This window comes from Dunckerocampus dactyliophorus, chromosome 5, assembly GCF_027744805.1.
Source record: "Dunckerocampus dactyliophorus isolate RoL2022-P2 chromosome 5, RoL_Ddac_1.1, whole genome shotgun sequence".
NCBI classification, from domain to species: Eukaryota; Metazoa; Chordata; class Actinopteri; order Syngnathiformes; family Syngnathidae; genus Dunckerocampus; species Dunckerocampus dactyliophorus.
In genome coordinates this window covers 3,593,569-3,611,285 of record NC_072823.1, presented here as the reverse complement: position 1 = coordinate 3,611,285, position 17,717 = coordinate 3,593,569, and the positions used below count along the sequence as shown (strand labels likewise).

Here is a 17,717-nt window from a genome sequence, read left to right as displayed (position 1 = left end):
TCAGAAGCGGAAATGGAAGGTCTATACGTCCTAGCCAACTTTGCGAAAAGAAAATCTCTACACGAGCTACTTAACTAACCCGGAACTTTATTATAATCCAGAAAACATACCTCCCGGCACAGGAGCTGTTTTATAGCCAGCGCAGACATTTATGTAGGAATTGTGGACTTTTTAAAGCTGACTTTACTCCTTCTGAGTGGCTGCAAATGTTCGTCGCTGCGAGGGCAACGGTTCCTACGGGAGAGAAAGCCTCGACTTGTCTTTTCTAATCAGGTAGGACGCATTCTCTCCTCTTTTCACACGTTTCTTCCAACATAGCTTTTACTTTCACTTTTGCAAAAGTCTCGATCGTATTAGTTACCTTTCTTTTTCGTTTCCTGTCTCTGCGAATGTTATGGCAAACATAAAAAGCCACGCTTTTTTGGCTGCGCTCAACCAAGTTACACTTCTTTTTGAGAGGTACAGTAACCGCAACAACATACTGAAATAAACCAGCAAAAAAGTATACAAACCCAAAGTGATTTCGAAATAAAGGGACAGTGGCATGTTAATTATCTGAGTTTTACTCCACATTGTCACAGTTGTTACCTAGTTTGGTGTTTTACGTTTAAAATCTGTACGTGTGTCTGTTAGCCTGTCACATTAAAAATCCCCTCCAAACACACACACACACAGTAGGGATCGGGGGTGGCACTGAGACACACTTGTGGGTTCAGAAATAATTCCTTGTGTCTTTTATGGAAGAATACACACACACCTGCTGAACATGTCATTTTACATTTAATTCCCGTGCACAGTAGCTGCCATTCCACCTTACTGTCCTTTCAATCAGCTACGATAAGCAACTGGAACTTCAGAATAAAGTGAGGTCTGAGGTCCACAATCTGTGTGGTTAAAAAAAAGTTGTTGTGTTATCAGGCTAATGAGTGAGTAAAATAAGATCCGCCAATCTGATGAGTGAGAATGCAGTTTACACCACTTGCTAAGCATGTTTTATTTGCAAGTCAGTCAAGTCTATCCTGGCCTTTTTTGTTTGCCACCCAGGCTTGCATGCGCGTGTATGGACAGGCAGTTTTGTTCATTCTGTTGCAGGGAAATGGATTCTACTGCCGCAGGAGCGTTTGTTCAACTGCACCAACATTCAGCTACAGAAACATTCAAGACTAATTCAAGACTTATCATTTTGACGGGGGATCATGTATTCTGTTGCAGGAACAATTCCACTGCAAGAACATTGACTCTTCTCTAGGAACATTTGTTCAACTGTAGGAATAATCATTCCGCTAGACAAACAACTGCAGGAACAAGTATTTTTCCACAGCTATGAATATTCTAGAGCAGGAACAATAATTTTGCAGCATTTACATTTATTCCGTTCCAAGATTGTGTATTCTGTTGCAGGAACATTCATTCTACTAATGCAGGAACATTTATTCTACCGTAGGAACAGTCATTCTGATGGAGGAACAATTATATTGCCGCAGTAATGAATATTCCAAAGCAGGAACAATAATTTTGCAGCATTTACATTTATTCCGTTCCAAGATTGTGTATTCTGTTGCAGGAACATTCATTCTACTGATGCAGGAACATTTATTCTACCGTAGGAACAGTCATTCTGATGGAGGAACAATTATATTGCCGCAGTAATGAATATTCCAAAGCAGGAACAATAATTTTGCAGCATTAACATTTCTTCTGTTCCAAGATTGTGTATTCTGCTGCAGGAGCATGTAGGAATAGTCATTCTGATGGACAAGCAACTGCAGGAGCAAGTATTTTGCCGCAGGAACAATTATTCTGCTGCAGAAACATTTGTTCTTGTCAAGGAACATGCTACTGTAGGAATAACCATTCTTACATAGGAACATGTGTTCCAATGTAGAAACGGTTATTTTTCCTGCATGAACTTTTGTTCTTCGAGAAAAAAAATGTACTGTAGGACTCGCATTCTTGTGGAGGAACAATTGCAGGAACAAGTTTTTTGCTGCATATTCTGCAGCAGAACCAATGATTTTTGCTGCAGCAACATTCATTCTACTGATGCAGGAATATTCATTCTGATGCAGGAGCAATTATTCTACTGCAGGAATCTTTGTTCTTCCCTATGAACAGTTACTCTACTGTAAGAATAATCATTCTTATAGAGCACATGTGTCACACTCAAGGCCCCGCGGGCCAGATGTGCCCCCGCCACATCATTTTATGTGGCCCGCAAAAGCCTGGTAATAATGTGTGTCAATAATGCACTTCATCTTTTTCCTTTTAAATGTATTTCTTCTTTCATTTTGACGGATAACTTGTACTGCGTGCAGTTTTTCTAAAAATGTAACATTATCTGATTAGATATTCCAAAAATAAATCCCTGAATGTTCTGAATGCTTGTCACCTTGACATTTTCACTTCACTTCTCAATTCAAAGCAAGTTATCCATCACTTTGTTCGTAAACATTGTGTAATAATATCATGAGGTTATATTTATATTCATACAGTATATATTAACAGTTACAAGTGGCCCTCTGAAGGTAGCCATAACTGCGATGTGGCCCTCATTGAAAACGAGTTTGACACCCCTGTTACAGAGGAACATGTATTCTGCTGCAGCAACATTCACTTTACTCTCGGAACATTTATTCTGCTGTAGGAATAATAATGCTGAAGGAGTAACAACTGCAGGTATTTTGCCACAGGAAAGGATATTCTGCAGCTGGAACAATTATTTAGCTGCAGTAACATTTATTCAGCTGCGAGAATGTGTATTCCGCTGCGGGAACGTATATTCTGATGCAGGAACATTTGTTTGTTCGTGGAGGAACTCGTATTCTGATGCCGGAACAATTATTCTGCTGCAGAAACATTCACTCTTCCCCTGGAGCTGTAGTAATGATCGCTTTGGTGTTTTTTTTGCCACAGGAACAATTGTTTTGCAGCAGGAACGTTTATTTTGTATCATGTATTTATGTATATTTATGTATAATTATTATTATACAGGAAAGCCATATTCTGATACAGGAACGTTCAATATACAGCACTGCAAACAAATACATTCTTACATACTATTATACATGTATACTAATAGCAATACTACTAATGTACAACTCTTAAGGCACGCTGTGGAGCCCACGTGTACATTTGCCCAACAGGAAGTTACCCAGCATGTCTTGCGGGTTACAATTGCTAGTATTGTTTTTCATGTATGTTGGTGTGTGAGCATTTATTTCAGTACCCGCGGTTTCCGCCTGTTAAGATGCACCACGAGCCTCAGTTTGCCCTTTTTGAATTGCTGGTTCATAAGCTGCTCCGGAACAATCTTGCCATAAAACCTTCTTCTGGATTAAGGCAGGAGTTGTAATTGCTGTGAGTTGACCTTTTGTTGCAGCTGCACACTAGACTTTCCTCACGATGCCGTCCATGCGGATGATTCCAAACCAACTTGTGTCTGTTGATTGGAATCAGGGGGACCTGACTTGTTCAAGGCCTGTCTTTATGGCTTAATATGAAGCCCCAGACCGAGAGAAGTGAAGACGGTAAAGACGTGTGGTTTGTTTTGACAGGATAGCAATAAACTGAGAGAGAGAGAGAGAAAGAGAGAGAGGGGGGGGGGGGGAGAGAGAGAGAGCATTCTTTTCCAGACAGGAGTCACGGTATGTGAACTATCCCAGAGATCGTGCACAGGGCGGGGTCCATTCATCGCTCTGAACACAAGCAGGCACAAGTTCCAGCTCCTCTCTGCCGTCCTGACATCATGAACACGTAGAAGAATTTCAAATAGCCTTTCCATGTGCTGAGAGAGAAGGACAAGGGAGTGGGGGAGAGTTGGAGGGAACAAGAGCTTCTTCTGTCCCCTCAGGGAGTGCAGTCTGAAGGTTAAGGAGGAAGTGTGTATCGTTGGTGTGTGACTAAGTCCACACGGTATACAGTATGTGCAAACACAATTTTACACAGTGCACTATAACGGCATGATGAAAGAGGAACAGACTACAGTTTGAAAATGAGAGTTGCATGGAGCTGTTAGTCCTTTTTAGAAGCAACTGGCCTTTTGTGTAAATTAGTACTTTATTATTGCGGCATTAAACATATGACTCCTCCTGTCTATGAACTAGACGTACAGTAATGCCGATCCAAGATCTTATCCTGTTCATCAGTGGTTCTCAACTGGTGGGTCAGGACTCGAAGGTGGGCTGCAGAGCCATTTTCAGTGGGTCGCGGGTTTTTGCCTGGGGAAAAAAATAAAAAAATAATGCAATGACCCGATGTCTGTGATTGCACCTCATATTCTTGTCTGAACTACTGACTGTCAAGCCTGAGTGGGAGAGGAACTTAACGTGCCAGCCATCAGACACACAGAGATTCAAGAGAGAGTTTTATTGTCATGTGCATGGTAAAACAGCAGTTATACCATGCAATGAAAATCTTATCCTGTTCATTCTCCCAAGAAAAGAAAGAAAACACAAGAAAGAATAAGAACATAAGAAACATAAACACATAAACATATATACCAATAAATTAAGCAACAACAACAGAAGAGACATTAATACAAGTAAATAATGCAAATAAATAAATAAATAAATAAAGTGCTATGAGTGTGTGCGTGTGTTGCGTGCGGCGTGTGCGAGTGCTTCGTTGAGGAGCCTGATGGCCTGTGGGTAAAAGCTGTTTGCCAGCCTTGTGGTCCTGGACTTCAAACTCCTGTAGCGTCTGCCTGACGGTAGGAGTGTGAATAATGAGTGTTGTGGATGTGTGCTGTCCTTGATGAGGTTGTGTGTTCTGCGTAGGACTCTAGTTTTATAAATGTCTTGCAGTGAGGGGAGGGCTGCCCCAACAATGTTCTGTGAGGTCTTGATCACCCGCTGGAGTGCCTTCCTATCACGTGTTGTACAGTTACCGTACCAAACAGTGATGGAGGCGGTAAGGACACTTTCGATAGTGCATCTGTAGAAGCAACTCAGGATTGTGGTGGACATGCCAAATTTCCTCAGTCTTCTCAGGAAGTACAGTCTCCTTTGGGACTTCTTCAGAATTTGTTGGGTGTTGTGAGACCAGGTGAGGTCCTCGCTGATGTGTGTGCCAAGGAACTTGAAGGTTTTCACCCTCTCCACCTCAGTCTCATCAATAAACAGGGGTCTATGCGGCTCCTTTTCCCTTGTTCTTGGGTCGATGATCATCTCTTTAGTCTTATCTGTATTGAGAAGGAGATTGTTATCACGACACCAAGCTATGAGGTCCGCCACCTCTCTTCTGTATGATGTTTCAACACCACCAGTGATCAGTCCGATGACTGTAGTGTCATCCGCAAATGTAATGATGCTGGTGTTGTTCTAAGAGGCCACACAATCGTAGGTGAAGAGCGTGTAGAGGAGTGGACTCAGCACACACCCCTGTGGGGTCCCAGTGCTCACAATTCTTGAGCTGGATGTGCGATTGTGGACTCTGACTGACTGGGGTCTGCCTGTGAGAAAGTTAAACACCCAGTTACAGAGGGAGGGAGACAGGCCAAGTGTGAGGAGCTTATTTGTGAGTTTGTGGGGGCTGACTGTATTAAAAGCAGAGCTATAGTCTATAAATAGCATTCTGACGTATGTGTCCTGGCCCTGTAGGTGAGAAAGGGCTGTGTGGATGGCAGTGTTGACTGCATCATCCGTGGACCGGTTCTGGCGATATGCAAACTGTAGAGGGTCCACAGTTGCCGCCGGGATGCTCTTTTTGATGTGGGTCATGACTAATCTTTCAAAGCACTTCATAACAATAGGAGTGAGTGCTATAGGGCGATAGTCATTCAAGCAGGTCACGTTGCTCTTCTTGGGTACGGGCACTATGGTGGTGGACTTAAAGCAGGTCGGTACAGATGCTTGTGCAAGCGACAGGTTAAATATGTCAGCAAGCACATCAGCTAGCTCTGATGAGCAAACCAGAAGTGCACGTCCTGGGATGTTGTCTGGCCCTGCTGCTTTTCGTGGGTTTGTTTTGTTTAGAACCCTGCGCACATCAGCTGATGTCACCATGAGAGGTGAGTCCTGTGTGCTCCCCAGGTTCAGCCATTCTCTCTGCTCATCAGGAGTTTGGGTGTCAAAGCGGGCATAGAACTCGTTCAGCTCATCTGGAAGTGTGGTTTGGCTGGACGTGGCTATGCTACTCTGCTGTCGATAGTCTGTGATGTGCTGGAGCCCCGCCCACATGCGCCGAGGGTCTGAGGTGGAATAGTAGCCCTCCAGCTTCTGTCTGTACTGTCTTTTGGCCTCCCGTATGGACCTCCTCAGGTCATATCTGGCCTTTTTGTAGTCATCAGCGGTGCCCATGACAAATGCAGTCGAACGAGCACGTAGCTTAGCCCTTACATCACAGTTCATCCACTGTTTTTGGTTAGGGTATTTTCTTTCAGCTGCAGATATCTGCTGGAGAAGAGCGTGCCGTAAAGCGCTGCAGCTCGCGCTGTGTTGAAAACAGTCCATTAAAATATAAGATATATGAGAAGTTTGAGTTGAAAAATTCCCACAAATTGGGCCACCAATTGTCATTGAGGGGTGATGGTGGGTCCCGCAGCCAAACCAGTTGAGAACCACTGCTGCACGAGGTCACGGGGTGAGCTGGAGCCTATTCCAAGTGACTTTGGACATTGCCTGGGGGAACACTGTGGTGCTTCCCCTAAGTGGATTTCCCTTTTCAATGCAGCGTGAAGACAGTTCAACTAAAATGACAGTAAACTTAAAAGCTCCATTTAGGTAAGCAGTGATAGGAATTTGTTGCCTCACAATATAAAACCCAACAAATGTTGTTATTACATAGGTATCAAAGGTCTACCTGGAATACCAAAAATGAGTATGGTTGAGTATGGTTTTCATGTCTAAAAAAATATGTCAGAAACCTCTGAGTAGCATCCAGTGCGAACTACAACCACTACAATTAGAGCTTGTGAGATTCAAACTGAGATTATATTAGATTGTGCACCTAACTGCACTTTGTTGTTGTGTGTGTGTTTTTTTTTCAGTGTGGTGGAGTCCAGACGTGCCAAAATGCCGCAGCAGAAAGACATAGTGAAGATAGCCATCCAGATGCCGGGGGCCTACCCCCAGCTCATACGACTGGACCAGGTAGTACAAGTCCTGCATGCATGTCAGCAATACAAGATAACATTATCATCAACGGGGAGTTAAATCATGACAGTGCGCATGTTGGTGTCTTTTATTCATACATATTTGACAAATGCCAGAGCTCTAATGTCATAATCCATTCATCAAGTGTAAGTCATGATTGTGTAATCAATCATGTCTCGAGTCAGTTGTGGCAAAATGTTTGTCTGAAACCAGCAGAGGCACCGTTTGACTAAACTATTAGAAACGATTGAAACTATTTGAGGCAATCAACAGTGCTGCAATCAAAACTGTTTTTAGTGTCCTGCGACATAAAAATTAAACAAGAAAACGGCATAGATGGGGAAAAAGTAAGCAAAAAGGAGGACGTTCTGCCACTTACCTGTGTGTGGGCGTGTGTTCGCGCACGCGCGCATGCCTATCCGAGCTGGCGAAAAGCCCTCCCCTCGACGTAATGTCCCATTTCCCACACTGTACAGTCGTCGCTCGTTTGTCGTGGTTAATTGGTTACAGACTTGATAAGAACAATGATAAGTGAATTTCTGCAAAGTAGGATTCAATATTAATGAATTGAATGCTTTTGTAGTTAGAGAATAGAAAACTTGTTTACTAAATAAGTTTGGTTTTTTTACCGTTCTTAGTCACCTAGACATGAAATAACACCCATATAGCCACCTTTAGACCCGTATTAGCTAATATAATAATAATAATAATAATAATAATAATAATAGGGCATTATGATGCACACATTAGCATTGGGAATGTTCCTTGTAGTATCTCAAATCTGATGTGGGTTGATCGCATGGCATAAAAAAAAAGCTAGTCTATCATCCATCCTCACAATGATGTTTGTCACTTGATTAGCACTACCACTATTGTTGTTTACACCACAGTGCGCAACTCTAATGGGATCTCTGCAGGGACACGAGAGGGCCGCCGCTTGAAGCACAGCGAGCTACTGAGCTAACTTGTTAGCCTCCAATTTATTTATTCTAAACGTAAAGGAAAACAGCACTTTGTTTGGAATCTTGCCCTTCATCCACAATCCTTCAGTGAGACATGAACACACATCTTTCTCCTTACTGTGCGTCGTAAATATTGAAAAACTGCCGGCTTGATGCAGCCAACAATGCAATGTAATGATAAACCTGTCCCGCCTACATAGCCCTCATTTATCGCTTTATATCCGTACATCCTGTGACCATGTAGTAGCAGGTACATTTCTGATAACATGTAATACTTCCAGTAGAATGCCCAGCTGTCTCTCCGTTGCGTATGTGACTGGTGGACGCACGTTGCTACCACTAATAACACAGCAGCCACGGGGCGTACCACACACTCTGACAGCGTTTTGACTGCTTGACCGCTGGGCTGACCACTAATAGTAGGATAGTTGAGTGTCAGACTTGGTAGAAGTCTGACTTGTGTTTACATGCTCACTGTGAGCGGGTCACTAAGGGCGCCATTGTTGGGATGGCAAAGCAGTGGTTCTACTCCATGAACAAGCAACGTGTTGTTACTGTAGGATGTGTTTCTATTGTCATTGCAGTAGTAGTTGGTTCATGTACTTTATGTGACTGTAATCTATTTTCTTGTGCAGAAAAAGCCCCTGTCAGCTGTTATCAAGGAGGTCTGTGATGGGTAAGTCCACGTTAATACTTGACATTATTTTGATTCAGCTTTATTGATAGCATTGGGTGTGTGTTCTGAATGCGCAGCTGGAATCTCCCAGGTCATGACAACTACGCCCTGCAGTATGCCGATGGAGTGCAGACATACATCACTGAATCAGTGAGTGATGACAGTATTAGATCCAAAAAGCCATGGTTGGGTGGTTTTGGGATGAACTAAAACCGAGACACAAGTTACCTCTGACCTGACAAATGCATAAAAGCATCTTATAGAAGGACATATGTACGTATACGCTAAGCTGTTTTAACTGCTAAAGGAAACAACCACATACGTCACATACGCTGTCTTCTCTCTTAGCACACAGTCTTTCCTGGCAGGCTGTCCTTATACATTTGTCCATATTGTCAGTTTGGTGGGGCATCATGGAGGTGAGTCAGCACAGGAACCACATTCCTGGCCTGAAGGATCTTTTATGTTGAAGCCCAGTCTATAAAAGCTAAAGCCATTCAGATCGGCTAAGCGAACCATTCTTTGGTTGCAGTAAAGAGTCTTGGCCAGTCACTTGTGGTGTCCTTTTGCCTTAGTCCGTCACAAAAGTGTCTGTTTGTGTGTTTTAGAATCGTCTGGACATTAAGAACGGTTGCATTTTGCGTCTGACCAAGGCCCCGGTGAGTCTACATCCATCAGCCCTCCCTTTCACCACCCACCTTCCAGCATTCCTTTGGTGGCCATCTGCGGCCTCTCCATTGCTACACCACAATTTCTACTATGCTGTGTCACTGCTGATGCACAACAATGTTGTCTAAACCTCTACAAAAGGAGAAAACTGCAGTGTGTACAGCCAGCTCTGAGAATGACACAAGTCTTGGTTTCCGCAAAGTTGGCTGCTTCAGTGTTTTTAAACTTTTTGCCAGATGTGTCTTTGTTGCTATGTTGTTCCCCAAGCCACTTACTTATCAGTTTTGCCGTTGGAAAAGGCATTGCTTGTCACCAAACTGTTCTTGGTTGGTTGGGAAAAGTTGATTTTGGAGGTTGTTTTGGTACTATCCTTTATTCATGGCTGAGAAGTAGGGACGTCTCGATCCACATTTTTTGGCTTCCGATTCCATCTGATTTTTTTTTATAGCCTTGCCGATCCGATCCTGTACTAATCGTTCTTTTTGTTTGTTTGTTTTCTTAATAATAATAATAAGCTTTTGTTACAAACATAAATTTGTGGAATTGGATATGGTTATGAAAATTGCTCTTCAAAGCAGTAAAAATAATGCAACTGAAGTATTGCTGAATTTACTGTTTTATTACACAGCATGACCAACAATATTGTTTACCTCTGAGTCAGCTCCCTAATCCAATAAAAGATCCAATAGAAGTCCATCCAATAAAAGATAAAACTGGAAAAAATGGGCACTCAAAATACTTTTAGGGTGATTTTTTTTTTTTTTACAAACTCTCTTAGGGCCCTATTAAATCAGATTTATTTTTTCCCAAATTCCCATTTTTCTGTTTTCATTTTTTAGAATTCATTTTTTTTTTTACCTTTTCCACTTATTTTACCAGCATAGAGCGTGTGCTATTTGGGTTGGTGAATAAAATGCAAAAATCCTTACATTTATTGATACAATATATGCGGACATATGCGTGTTCGAAATAAATTAAACCAAACAACAATACGTCATTGGCTCATTTTGTCGAGTAATTGAGAAATGGATGCAGCTTAGCTAACTTTTCTAATGGGACGTCAGCCTCAGCAAATATTGCTACAAAATCTTCAACAAACTGTAATGCTCGTGCTTGTGATTAAGGAAGATGTAGTCACAGATGTAATTACAATCGTGTGATTAATGTAAGATATTTTAATGACACTCTTATTTTGTTTACACAATTAGACAAATGTGACAAAGAGCACTCTTATTTTGAAGGCTGGACTGTGTTGTGTGTGCTAACAATGGCATTTGAGGTTCTTTTGTGGCAGGGCTGAAATGCAGTGGAAATTATTTTTTGGGGTTAAGTTCATTTTAATGACACTGCAATTAATTGTCATTTATCTTATCACTTTTCATAACATTCTGGCGTATATGCAAATTGCCACCATGAAAACTGAAGCAGCAGATTTTGCGAAAATGAGTATTTGCGTCATTCCCACGACTGCAATGTGCGCAACTTTCATGTCATGTGTTTTGTCGATGTGGTGGAACGCAGGGGCGCTGTGCTGAGGACTTGTTCAAGGGCATCCAGAGCTTGGACTTGGGCGTGCGATGTGATTCGTTGAAGCAACTGGCGAGCGTTGCCACAGACGTGACCTTCGCTCAAGAGTTCATCAGCCGAGACGGACACATCTTATTGGTCAAGATAGTGGAGGATTCTAATGAGTTAGTGCTGTTTGCGTTCAAATGTTACTTGTGTACATGTATGAGGACAAAGGAAACTAAGATGATGTCTTTCAACCACAAAAATAAGATAGTGTCATACCTCTTTGGATATTAACGTCAATATTTACGGTCTAAATTCGCTGCATGATGATGATTTGAGTATGTGTAGAAATATGTTGACAAGAAGTAAAGGCTGAATGATGCTACAGCGTAGTCACTACGTCCACCCTTCTGTCGTCGTCTTTATCCTTTCATCGCGCTTCAGCCGGGGTGGAGCACATGATTTGCAATTCTCTTCCAAAACGGTAGGGGCATTGTTTTCCTGAGAGTGAGCATTCACAAATGTAGTTGGCTAGCTGTTTAGCTTCCTGTGTAGTAGCTGTAGTGAACAATGGCGACTGAAGCGACACCCAGATTGTTGTTTGATCTCGAACTAATCAATGTAGAACATCGGTCACTTTTATTGTGCCTGTTGCTCCCAACCTGCTCATGTTTTTGTATTGCATATTTCGTCGCTGAGACTCTCCTCAACTTGCACCATTGTTTCTTTTGTTTAGGCGGAGTTTTGGGTACTTTAGGGGGAGGGAAAACCCCTCACAAATGACGTACTAAAAAGAAAGACGGCCAATCACAGCTCCGCGGTACGCATCGGCTTTGTTATTGTTGTTTTCTAGTCACGCGTAATCAAATTAATTGCTATTTTAATTAATGAATTAATTGCCGTTACCTCATCATTATGCACTGGTATCTATAGCAACCATCTGGATGTTGCTTCAGTCACCATTGTGCACTACTGCTGCTACACAGGGCCCTAAATAGCGAGTGCACTAGAGGTGGTTGTGGTTGCCCATTCTGGGGGAAACACTGCCCCCCTACCGTTTGGTAGAGAATTGCAAGTCACGAGCTCAGCCCTCATCCCTAATCTCATGAAACATCTCACAAATGGGAGAAACCAGCAGCTACAACGAAATACTTTTTAAAATTTGCACTGATTGGGACAGCTACTGGATAAATGGATTACTTGTTGTCTAAGATGGTGTTTCCCAAACTTTGTTGATGGTACGGCCATGGTATATAAATATATAAATATTTTACATTAGAAAACAACCTAACATGCCATGACCGGTCTAAGACGTGTGTCCCATGATTTATGTCTATGTGCGGTTTTACGCATAATCCTTTCCTTTGGTTGCGTTGTTCAGGGGTGCTCTTATCATGACTCACACGCTGACAGGCTTTATGGAGCTGATGGATCACGGCATCGTTTCTTGGGAAAACCTGTCATCAATCTTCATTGAGAAGGTGCGGCAGTTAACCGATTTCCGGTTTGTCATGTTTGTTTTCCAACTGGTTGTCGGCCCTGCTGTCTCCATTCAGATCGCTAGTTTTGTCAACACCAAAGTGGCGGATGCATCAATCCAGCAGGTGTGCTTAGACATCCTGGAGAGCATGGTCCAGAGCAGCCACAGCCTCTTCCTGCAGGTCAAACAAGTGGTTACCATGGAGAGGCTCATCGCGCACCTCCAGACGTGAGCAACCATTGCCTGCTTGTCACTCGCATGAAATGATTCAATAATGACCACCTTTGCGTGTCTGTCCCAAAGGACCAATCAGCAGATCCAGACCAAAGCAATGGCTCTACTTATGGCTCTGCTGCAAACAGCGGGGGATGCCGACAGACAGGTAGTGACTTGGTTGAAAGTGATATACTGTACAGCAGGGGTCACCAACCTGGTGCCCGCAGGCAGGTAGCCCCCCACGACCATATGAGGCGCCTGCAGGCCTGCTTTTCATTCAGGTTTTCAGTTAATAATGTGAGAACACTAGAAAGAAAAGTATTCTGAAACATAAAATGTGAGTTGTGGATACCAGCATTTTGTGAATGTTTTGGTAAAACAAGCATATTTGATTTGTTTGGGTTGAAATAAGGTATGAAAATCATTTCTACAAAAATGAGTAGCTTGTGGTCATTTTCATTTTCTAAAAGTAGCTCTGGCAAGAAAAAACGTTGGTGACCCCTGCTGTACAGTATGTCAAACCTAAGGTGAAGGGTGCTTAATTTCTGGTGACACTCCTACTTCCTACTGGGGTGTCCAAACTTTTCCCACAAAGTAAATTAGTGAGTTAGTGAATTTCCCCGCTGTGGGATAAATAAAGTACAAAATAAATAAAGTACAAATACAAATGAAGAATGCAGTGGTCACTTTGATATTTTTACTTGGTAAAACCAGTCCAGTGTAGGTGAATATGTGCTAAGTGGTTAAAGAAATAACAGCCTGCATCTTGTTTCAACTTTTTCTGCCTTTTTCCTCAAAAGCCAATAAAAAAACAAGCCGCAGGCCACTAATTTTCTTCTTTTAAAAAAAAAAAATATATCTAAAAATTTTCAATTGTGATCCCTTAAGGTTATTTTTTGACATATTATTAGTTGTAAATTGAGGGCAGCAAAATACAAAGGAAAGTGTGTTGTCTGGTACTGTAACATTACATGCATAAAAAACAACAGCACTGCAAAATTATGCCTTTCTCGAAGCCTTTTTTTCTGCAAGTGGCCCCCAAGTCGGACTTTGCACACCCCTGTTACACACAGACAAGTCTTTCTGTGCCTCTGCTCTGACTCGGCTTTGCTCTCATTGTACGGGAACAGTTTCCTCATTCAACTGCCCGTCTCCTATTCGCCCTCATCTCGCTTCATTACGCACACTTCCTCACAAATCCTCAGGCATGATTTCATCACAGAGTTCAAAGTTGAATCCTTTCCAGCCCTCTTGATACGCTACCGTCTCACTGTCGCCACCCGGTGTTAGAAACCTGTCACTACAACAACGGGACGATTTCTCTTGTTTTTGTTTGTTTTTTCAGGAAATGTTTGCATACATGAATAAGAAGAACCTCCGTCAGTACATTTACAAGGTAAGTGATGTTCTTTGTGATGCTATTGCATGACTAAGGAAGCTAATGAAGAAAATGACTTGTTACAGAACATCATCCACAGTTCTGGCTCAGTCCAGGACGAAATGGCCCACTACCTCTACGTCCTACAATCAGTGACCTTGAATCACCTGGAGCCACGAATGAGGACGCCGCTGGACTGCTACAGCCAAGTGAGCTACATCCTGTATACACCATGTAGAGTTTTGGGGATTTTGCCTCTCTACGCTTGAAAATACATGAGAAACATTGAACAGGCGTTTGGCCATTTGGAAATGTCAACCAATTCATGTATTTTGTATTTCATTTCCCAAATATTTCTGGACATGACTGCATGGACGATGTCTTTTAAAAACAGACCGATTCGACACAGCGTGCATACGATCAATGGTTACATTTGTCACATGACAAAATAGAAGTCAGTTTTATAAAAGTGACATTCATATCCCCGAGCATGCTGTGAGGCAGGGGTTCCCAACCACCGGGCCGCTGGAAACGTTCAGGCACAATGACTAAAAATAAAATAATATGTAGGTAACGGCATCACATTTTATGTAAAGGGATAGGAATTTTGCAAATATGGGCCAGTTTTTATTAAAAAAATAATATCCAGTTAGAAAACCCACAGTTTTTGCATGTTCAATGCCAGCAGCGACTTGTCCCACTTTGTTTGACAGTACTTGAACACAACCTTTATCCCACGCTACACAGACGACTAGACTTGGTCCCAAATGCTGATACTATGTGGGAATGTGGCAACTGCTATAAAATTCATCAACCAATTAATTACGTTCAATATTTCAAGTTACTTAAGATAAAGAGGTTGATGTTTTTTAACTGTGCAGGAGTAGGGGGTACATGGCTTCAGGTCAAATGTCTGACAGGGTGTAAAAAGGCTGTAAAAGTTTGGGAGCCACTGCTTTAGAGTAGTCAATGTACAGCTGGTATAGTCGTATAGATTTACCATGCACTCAACAACACAAATGAGTAGCAAGATAATTGTGTTGCTTTGCGGTCAAACACGGTGGCGGTAGCGTCACAGACGGTTGCTGCAGGAGTGCTGGCGGCACTGGGGAGCTGTGGGTTAATGGTGGCTAACATTATTTCTGTGGTATCCTGATGGAGGGCATCATCCCCTCCTGGTTAGCATGTTGGCCACACAGTCCGCTCATGATGACCAAATGTCTGCTAGAATCCAATAATGACGTAATCAACATGGATCCCGTAATGACGTGACATTTAAAGTGTTGTTGTGCGCGTGAAGTTATAGTGCAAGCATGCATGTTGTATTTACGCAGGAGCAGAGAGACATCCTTCACGGTCTGCGGCAGGCAGCCTTTGAGACGGAGAGTGAAAACAGCCTGAGCCACGAGAGGAGACGTTCCCTCTGCGCCAAAGAGTTCAAGAAGCTGGGCTTCTCTGTAAGTTGCCCTGCGGAGTATCGACGTGGTGTTTTATCTGTTGTGTTCTGTAGTTATTCTAATATTTGATGTATCTTCTTTTTCGTCCAGAACAACAGTAATCCCGGTCAGGATTTGGTGCGAACGCCTCCTGGTCTTTTAGCTTTGGACACCATGTTTTATTTTGCGACTCGCAACCCTGATGCTTACAGCAGGGTGAGCGTGATTTGAACTTTTACGTCACATGTATTTTGTGTATGAATGCACTGAATTCCCCAAACATGCCAGATGTTACGTAGGGCCTGACAGCCAACGTCTACTTTCTTGCCAGTTTGTCTTGGAGAACAGCAGCAGGGAGGACAAGCACGAGTGTCCGTTCGCTCGGAGCAGCATCCAGCTTACGCTCATCTTGTGTGAAATCCTTCGCATCGGAGAGCCCCGTGAGTCGCCCTCCTTGTCGGTTCTCCTTTTGGTGTCGAGAAATCGCCCCAATAACCGACTATCCGCCTTTTTGTATTGTTCTCACAGCCTCGGAGACGGGATCCGACTACCACCCCATTTTCTTCAGTCAGGACCGGCTGCTGGAGGAGCTCTTTTGTGTGTGCATCCAGCTGCTCAATAAGACTTGGAAGGAGATGAGAGCCACGCAGGAGGACTTTGACAAGGTGCACTAGGCTAACTTAGCACTGCTCACATTCAGCATCTGACATGCAAACACACAGCGTACACATTTGCATGGCGTATATGAACATTGCAAGGGCTGTACCATTTGGAATCCAAAACTAGGAGAAGGAACTGTTCGAGTACTCAGCTGCTTAGTGCTGCTCTCTCGCTTGCGTACCATCACCTGGCTAGCTGCCAGACAGTCGTCTCTCATTTATCAAAGTTAATCGGTTCCTGACCCGACCGTGAGAGGTAAATTTCTGCAAAGTAGGACTCCTTATTTATAAATGGAATATTTTTGTAGTTAGAGCATAGAGAACCTGTTTAAGGCCTTCTAAATACATTTTTTAAAATTATTAGAGCCCTCTAGACAGGAAACCCCTATAGTCACCTTTACACTCATACTACCCGATGTAGTAGATATAATAAGAGAAAATAAGACACATTTGACATAATATAGACTCACACACACACACATACATGTTGCCAGGTCTGCTCGCAAATTCCCATGTTCTCCGTTTACTCTGTTGGCTTGTTTTCAGAGAGCGAGTCGGGTGATGTGGCAACACTGACACACATATACACACATATACACACATACCCCTAGCCCATGGTTTGTTGCATTTAATACGCTTACTACAGGCTTATGTAATCTTATATAGTCATAGCACTTGTATATTGTAATTACATAATACGGCCCTTACACACAACCACACACCTTCGATGGTGATACATCAGATACACGTACCCAGGCCTTTGCCTTTGAATGCTTGAGTCTTCTGAATGCCTTTTACAGTCACGCCTCGCTACATCGTGGTCCAAACATGGCACCCTCACTTTATTGCAGGTTTTTCAAAAATTAACTGACTAACAAATGATCGCTGTTTCATGGTTGAATACAGCCTATTGTTAGTCAAAACATATGCATACATAAGCAAATTGCACGTACACTCGGTCCAAATTAAGCATTTTAAATCATAAAAATGTCTAAATGAATGAAAATACAAATATAAGCTATTTAGAAGGTGTTATGTCGTGTAATATCTGTGACTTTGTGTGTATCTTTTGAAGAGGCGGGGTCTGGGAAGTGACGTGGGTGTGTGTGTGTGTGTGTGTGTGTGTGTGTGTGTGTGTGTGTGTGTGTGTGTGAGAGATCAGCTAGCTACTGTAGAGTTGCTGAGCGTTAGCATGGTTAGCAGTGTGGAGAGTGCCAGTGATTGCTATGAGTTGTGGCTGACAGTAGCCCCTGTGTGAATGTTCACTGTATATGTGTTCTCTACGCCATTGCAGTAGTATTCTGCTACACTAGCCACTAGGTGTCAGGAATGTTATATTGAGACAATAGCCACCAAGTATGCTGTCAATGCTAACGTGTGTGTCTACGTAATGTCTTATTTATGTCTAAGACATTTTATTTTCTATTATTATGCCAACTATATTGGGTCATACAAGTGTAAAAGTAACTATAGGAGTGTTAACTCTTGTCTAGAGGGCTCTGATAATGCTCAACGACATATTTGGACATATTCTAACAGGTTTCCTATGCTCTAACTACAAAAATATTCCATTTCTAAATAAGGAATCCTACTCGTCAGAAATTCACTTATTGCAGTCGGTTCTGGAACCAACTACTG

General features: G+C 42.6%; 2 protein-coding genes across 4 annotated transcripts in view; one reads left to right on the top strand and one right to left on the bottom strand.

Moving 5' to 3' along the window:
- Window positions 1–17,717, bottom strand: part of fbxl9 (F-box and leucine rich repeat protein) — a 41,463-nt gene that overhangs the window by 5,424 nt on the left and 18,322 nt on the right. The window contains exon 12 of one of the 3 annotated variants that reach the window (XR_008570342.1): window positions 1,431–4,217. The exons of 1 other annotated variant lie outside the window; for it this stretch is intronic. The gene's annotated coding sequence lies outside the window, so the exon portion shown is untranslated. Of the gene's footprint in view, window positions 1–1,430; window positions 4,218–17,717 lie in introns of those variants that run through there. One more of the 3 variants, XR_008570339.1, reaches the window with a different exon arrangement.
- Window positions 12–17,717, top strand: part of elmo3 (engulfment and cell motility 3) — a 28,579-nt gene continuing 10,873 nt past the window's right edge. Inside the window, exons 1-15 of the mRNA XM_054775602.1 lie at window positions 12–273; window positions 6,986–7,088; window positions 8,689–8,729; window positions 8,807–8,879; window positions 9,338–9,388; window positions 10,920–11,089; window positions 12,292–12,391; window positions 12,467–12,618; window positions 12,694–12,772; window positions 13,952–14,002; window positions 14,071–14,193; window positions 15,319–15,441; window positions 15,532–15,636; window positions 15,752–15,860; window positions 15,949–16,085. Of these exons, the coding sequence (XP_054631577.1) occupies window positions 7,011–7,088; window positions 8,689–8,729; window positions 8,807–8,879; window positions 9,338–9,388; window positions 10,920–11,089; window positions 12,292–12,391; window positions 12,467–12,618; window positions 12,694–12,772; window positions 13,952–14,002; window positions 14,071–14,193; window positions 15,319–15,441; window positions 15,532–15,636; window positions 15,752–15,860; window positions 15,949–16,085 (1,392 nt within the window). The 5' untranslated portion in view covers window positions 12–273; window positions 6,986–7,010. The remainder of the gene's footprint in view (window positions 274–6,985; window positions 7,089–8,688; window positions 8,730–8,806; window positions 8,880–9,337; window positions 9,389–10,919; window positions 11,090–12,291; window positions 12,392–12,466; window positions 12,619–12,693; window positions 12,773–13,951; window positions 14,003–14,070; window positions 14,194–15,318; window positions 15,442–15,531; window positions 15,637–15,751; window positions 15,861–15,948; window positions 16,086–17,717) is intronic.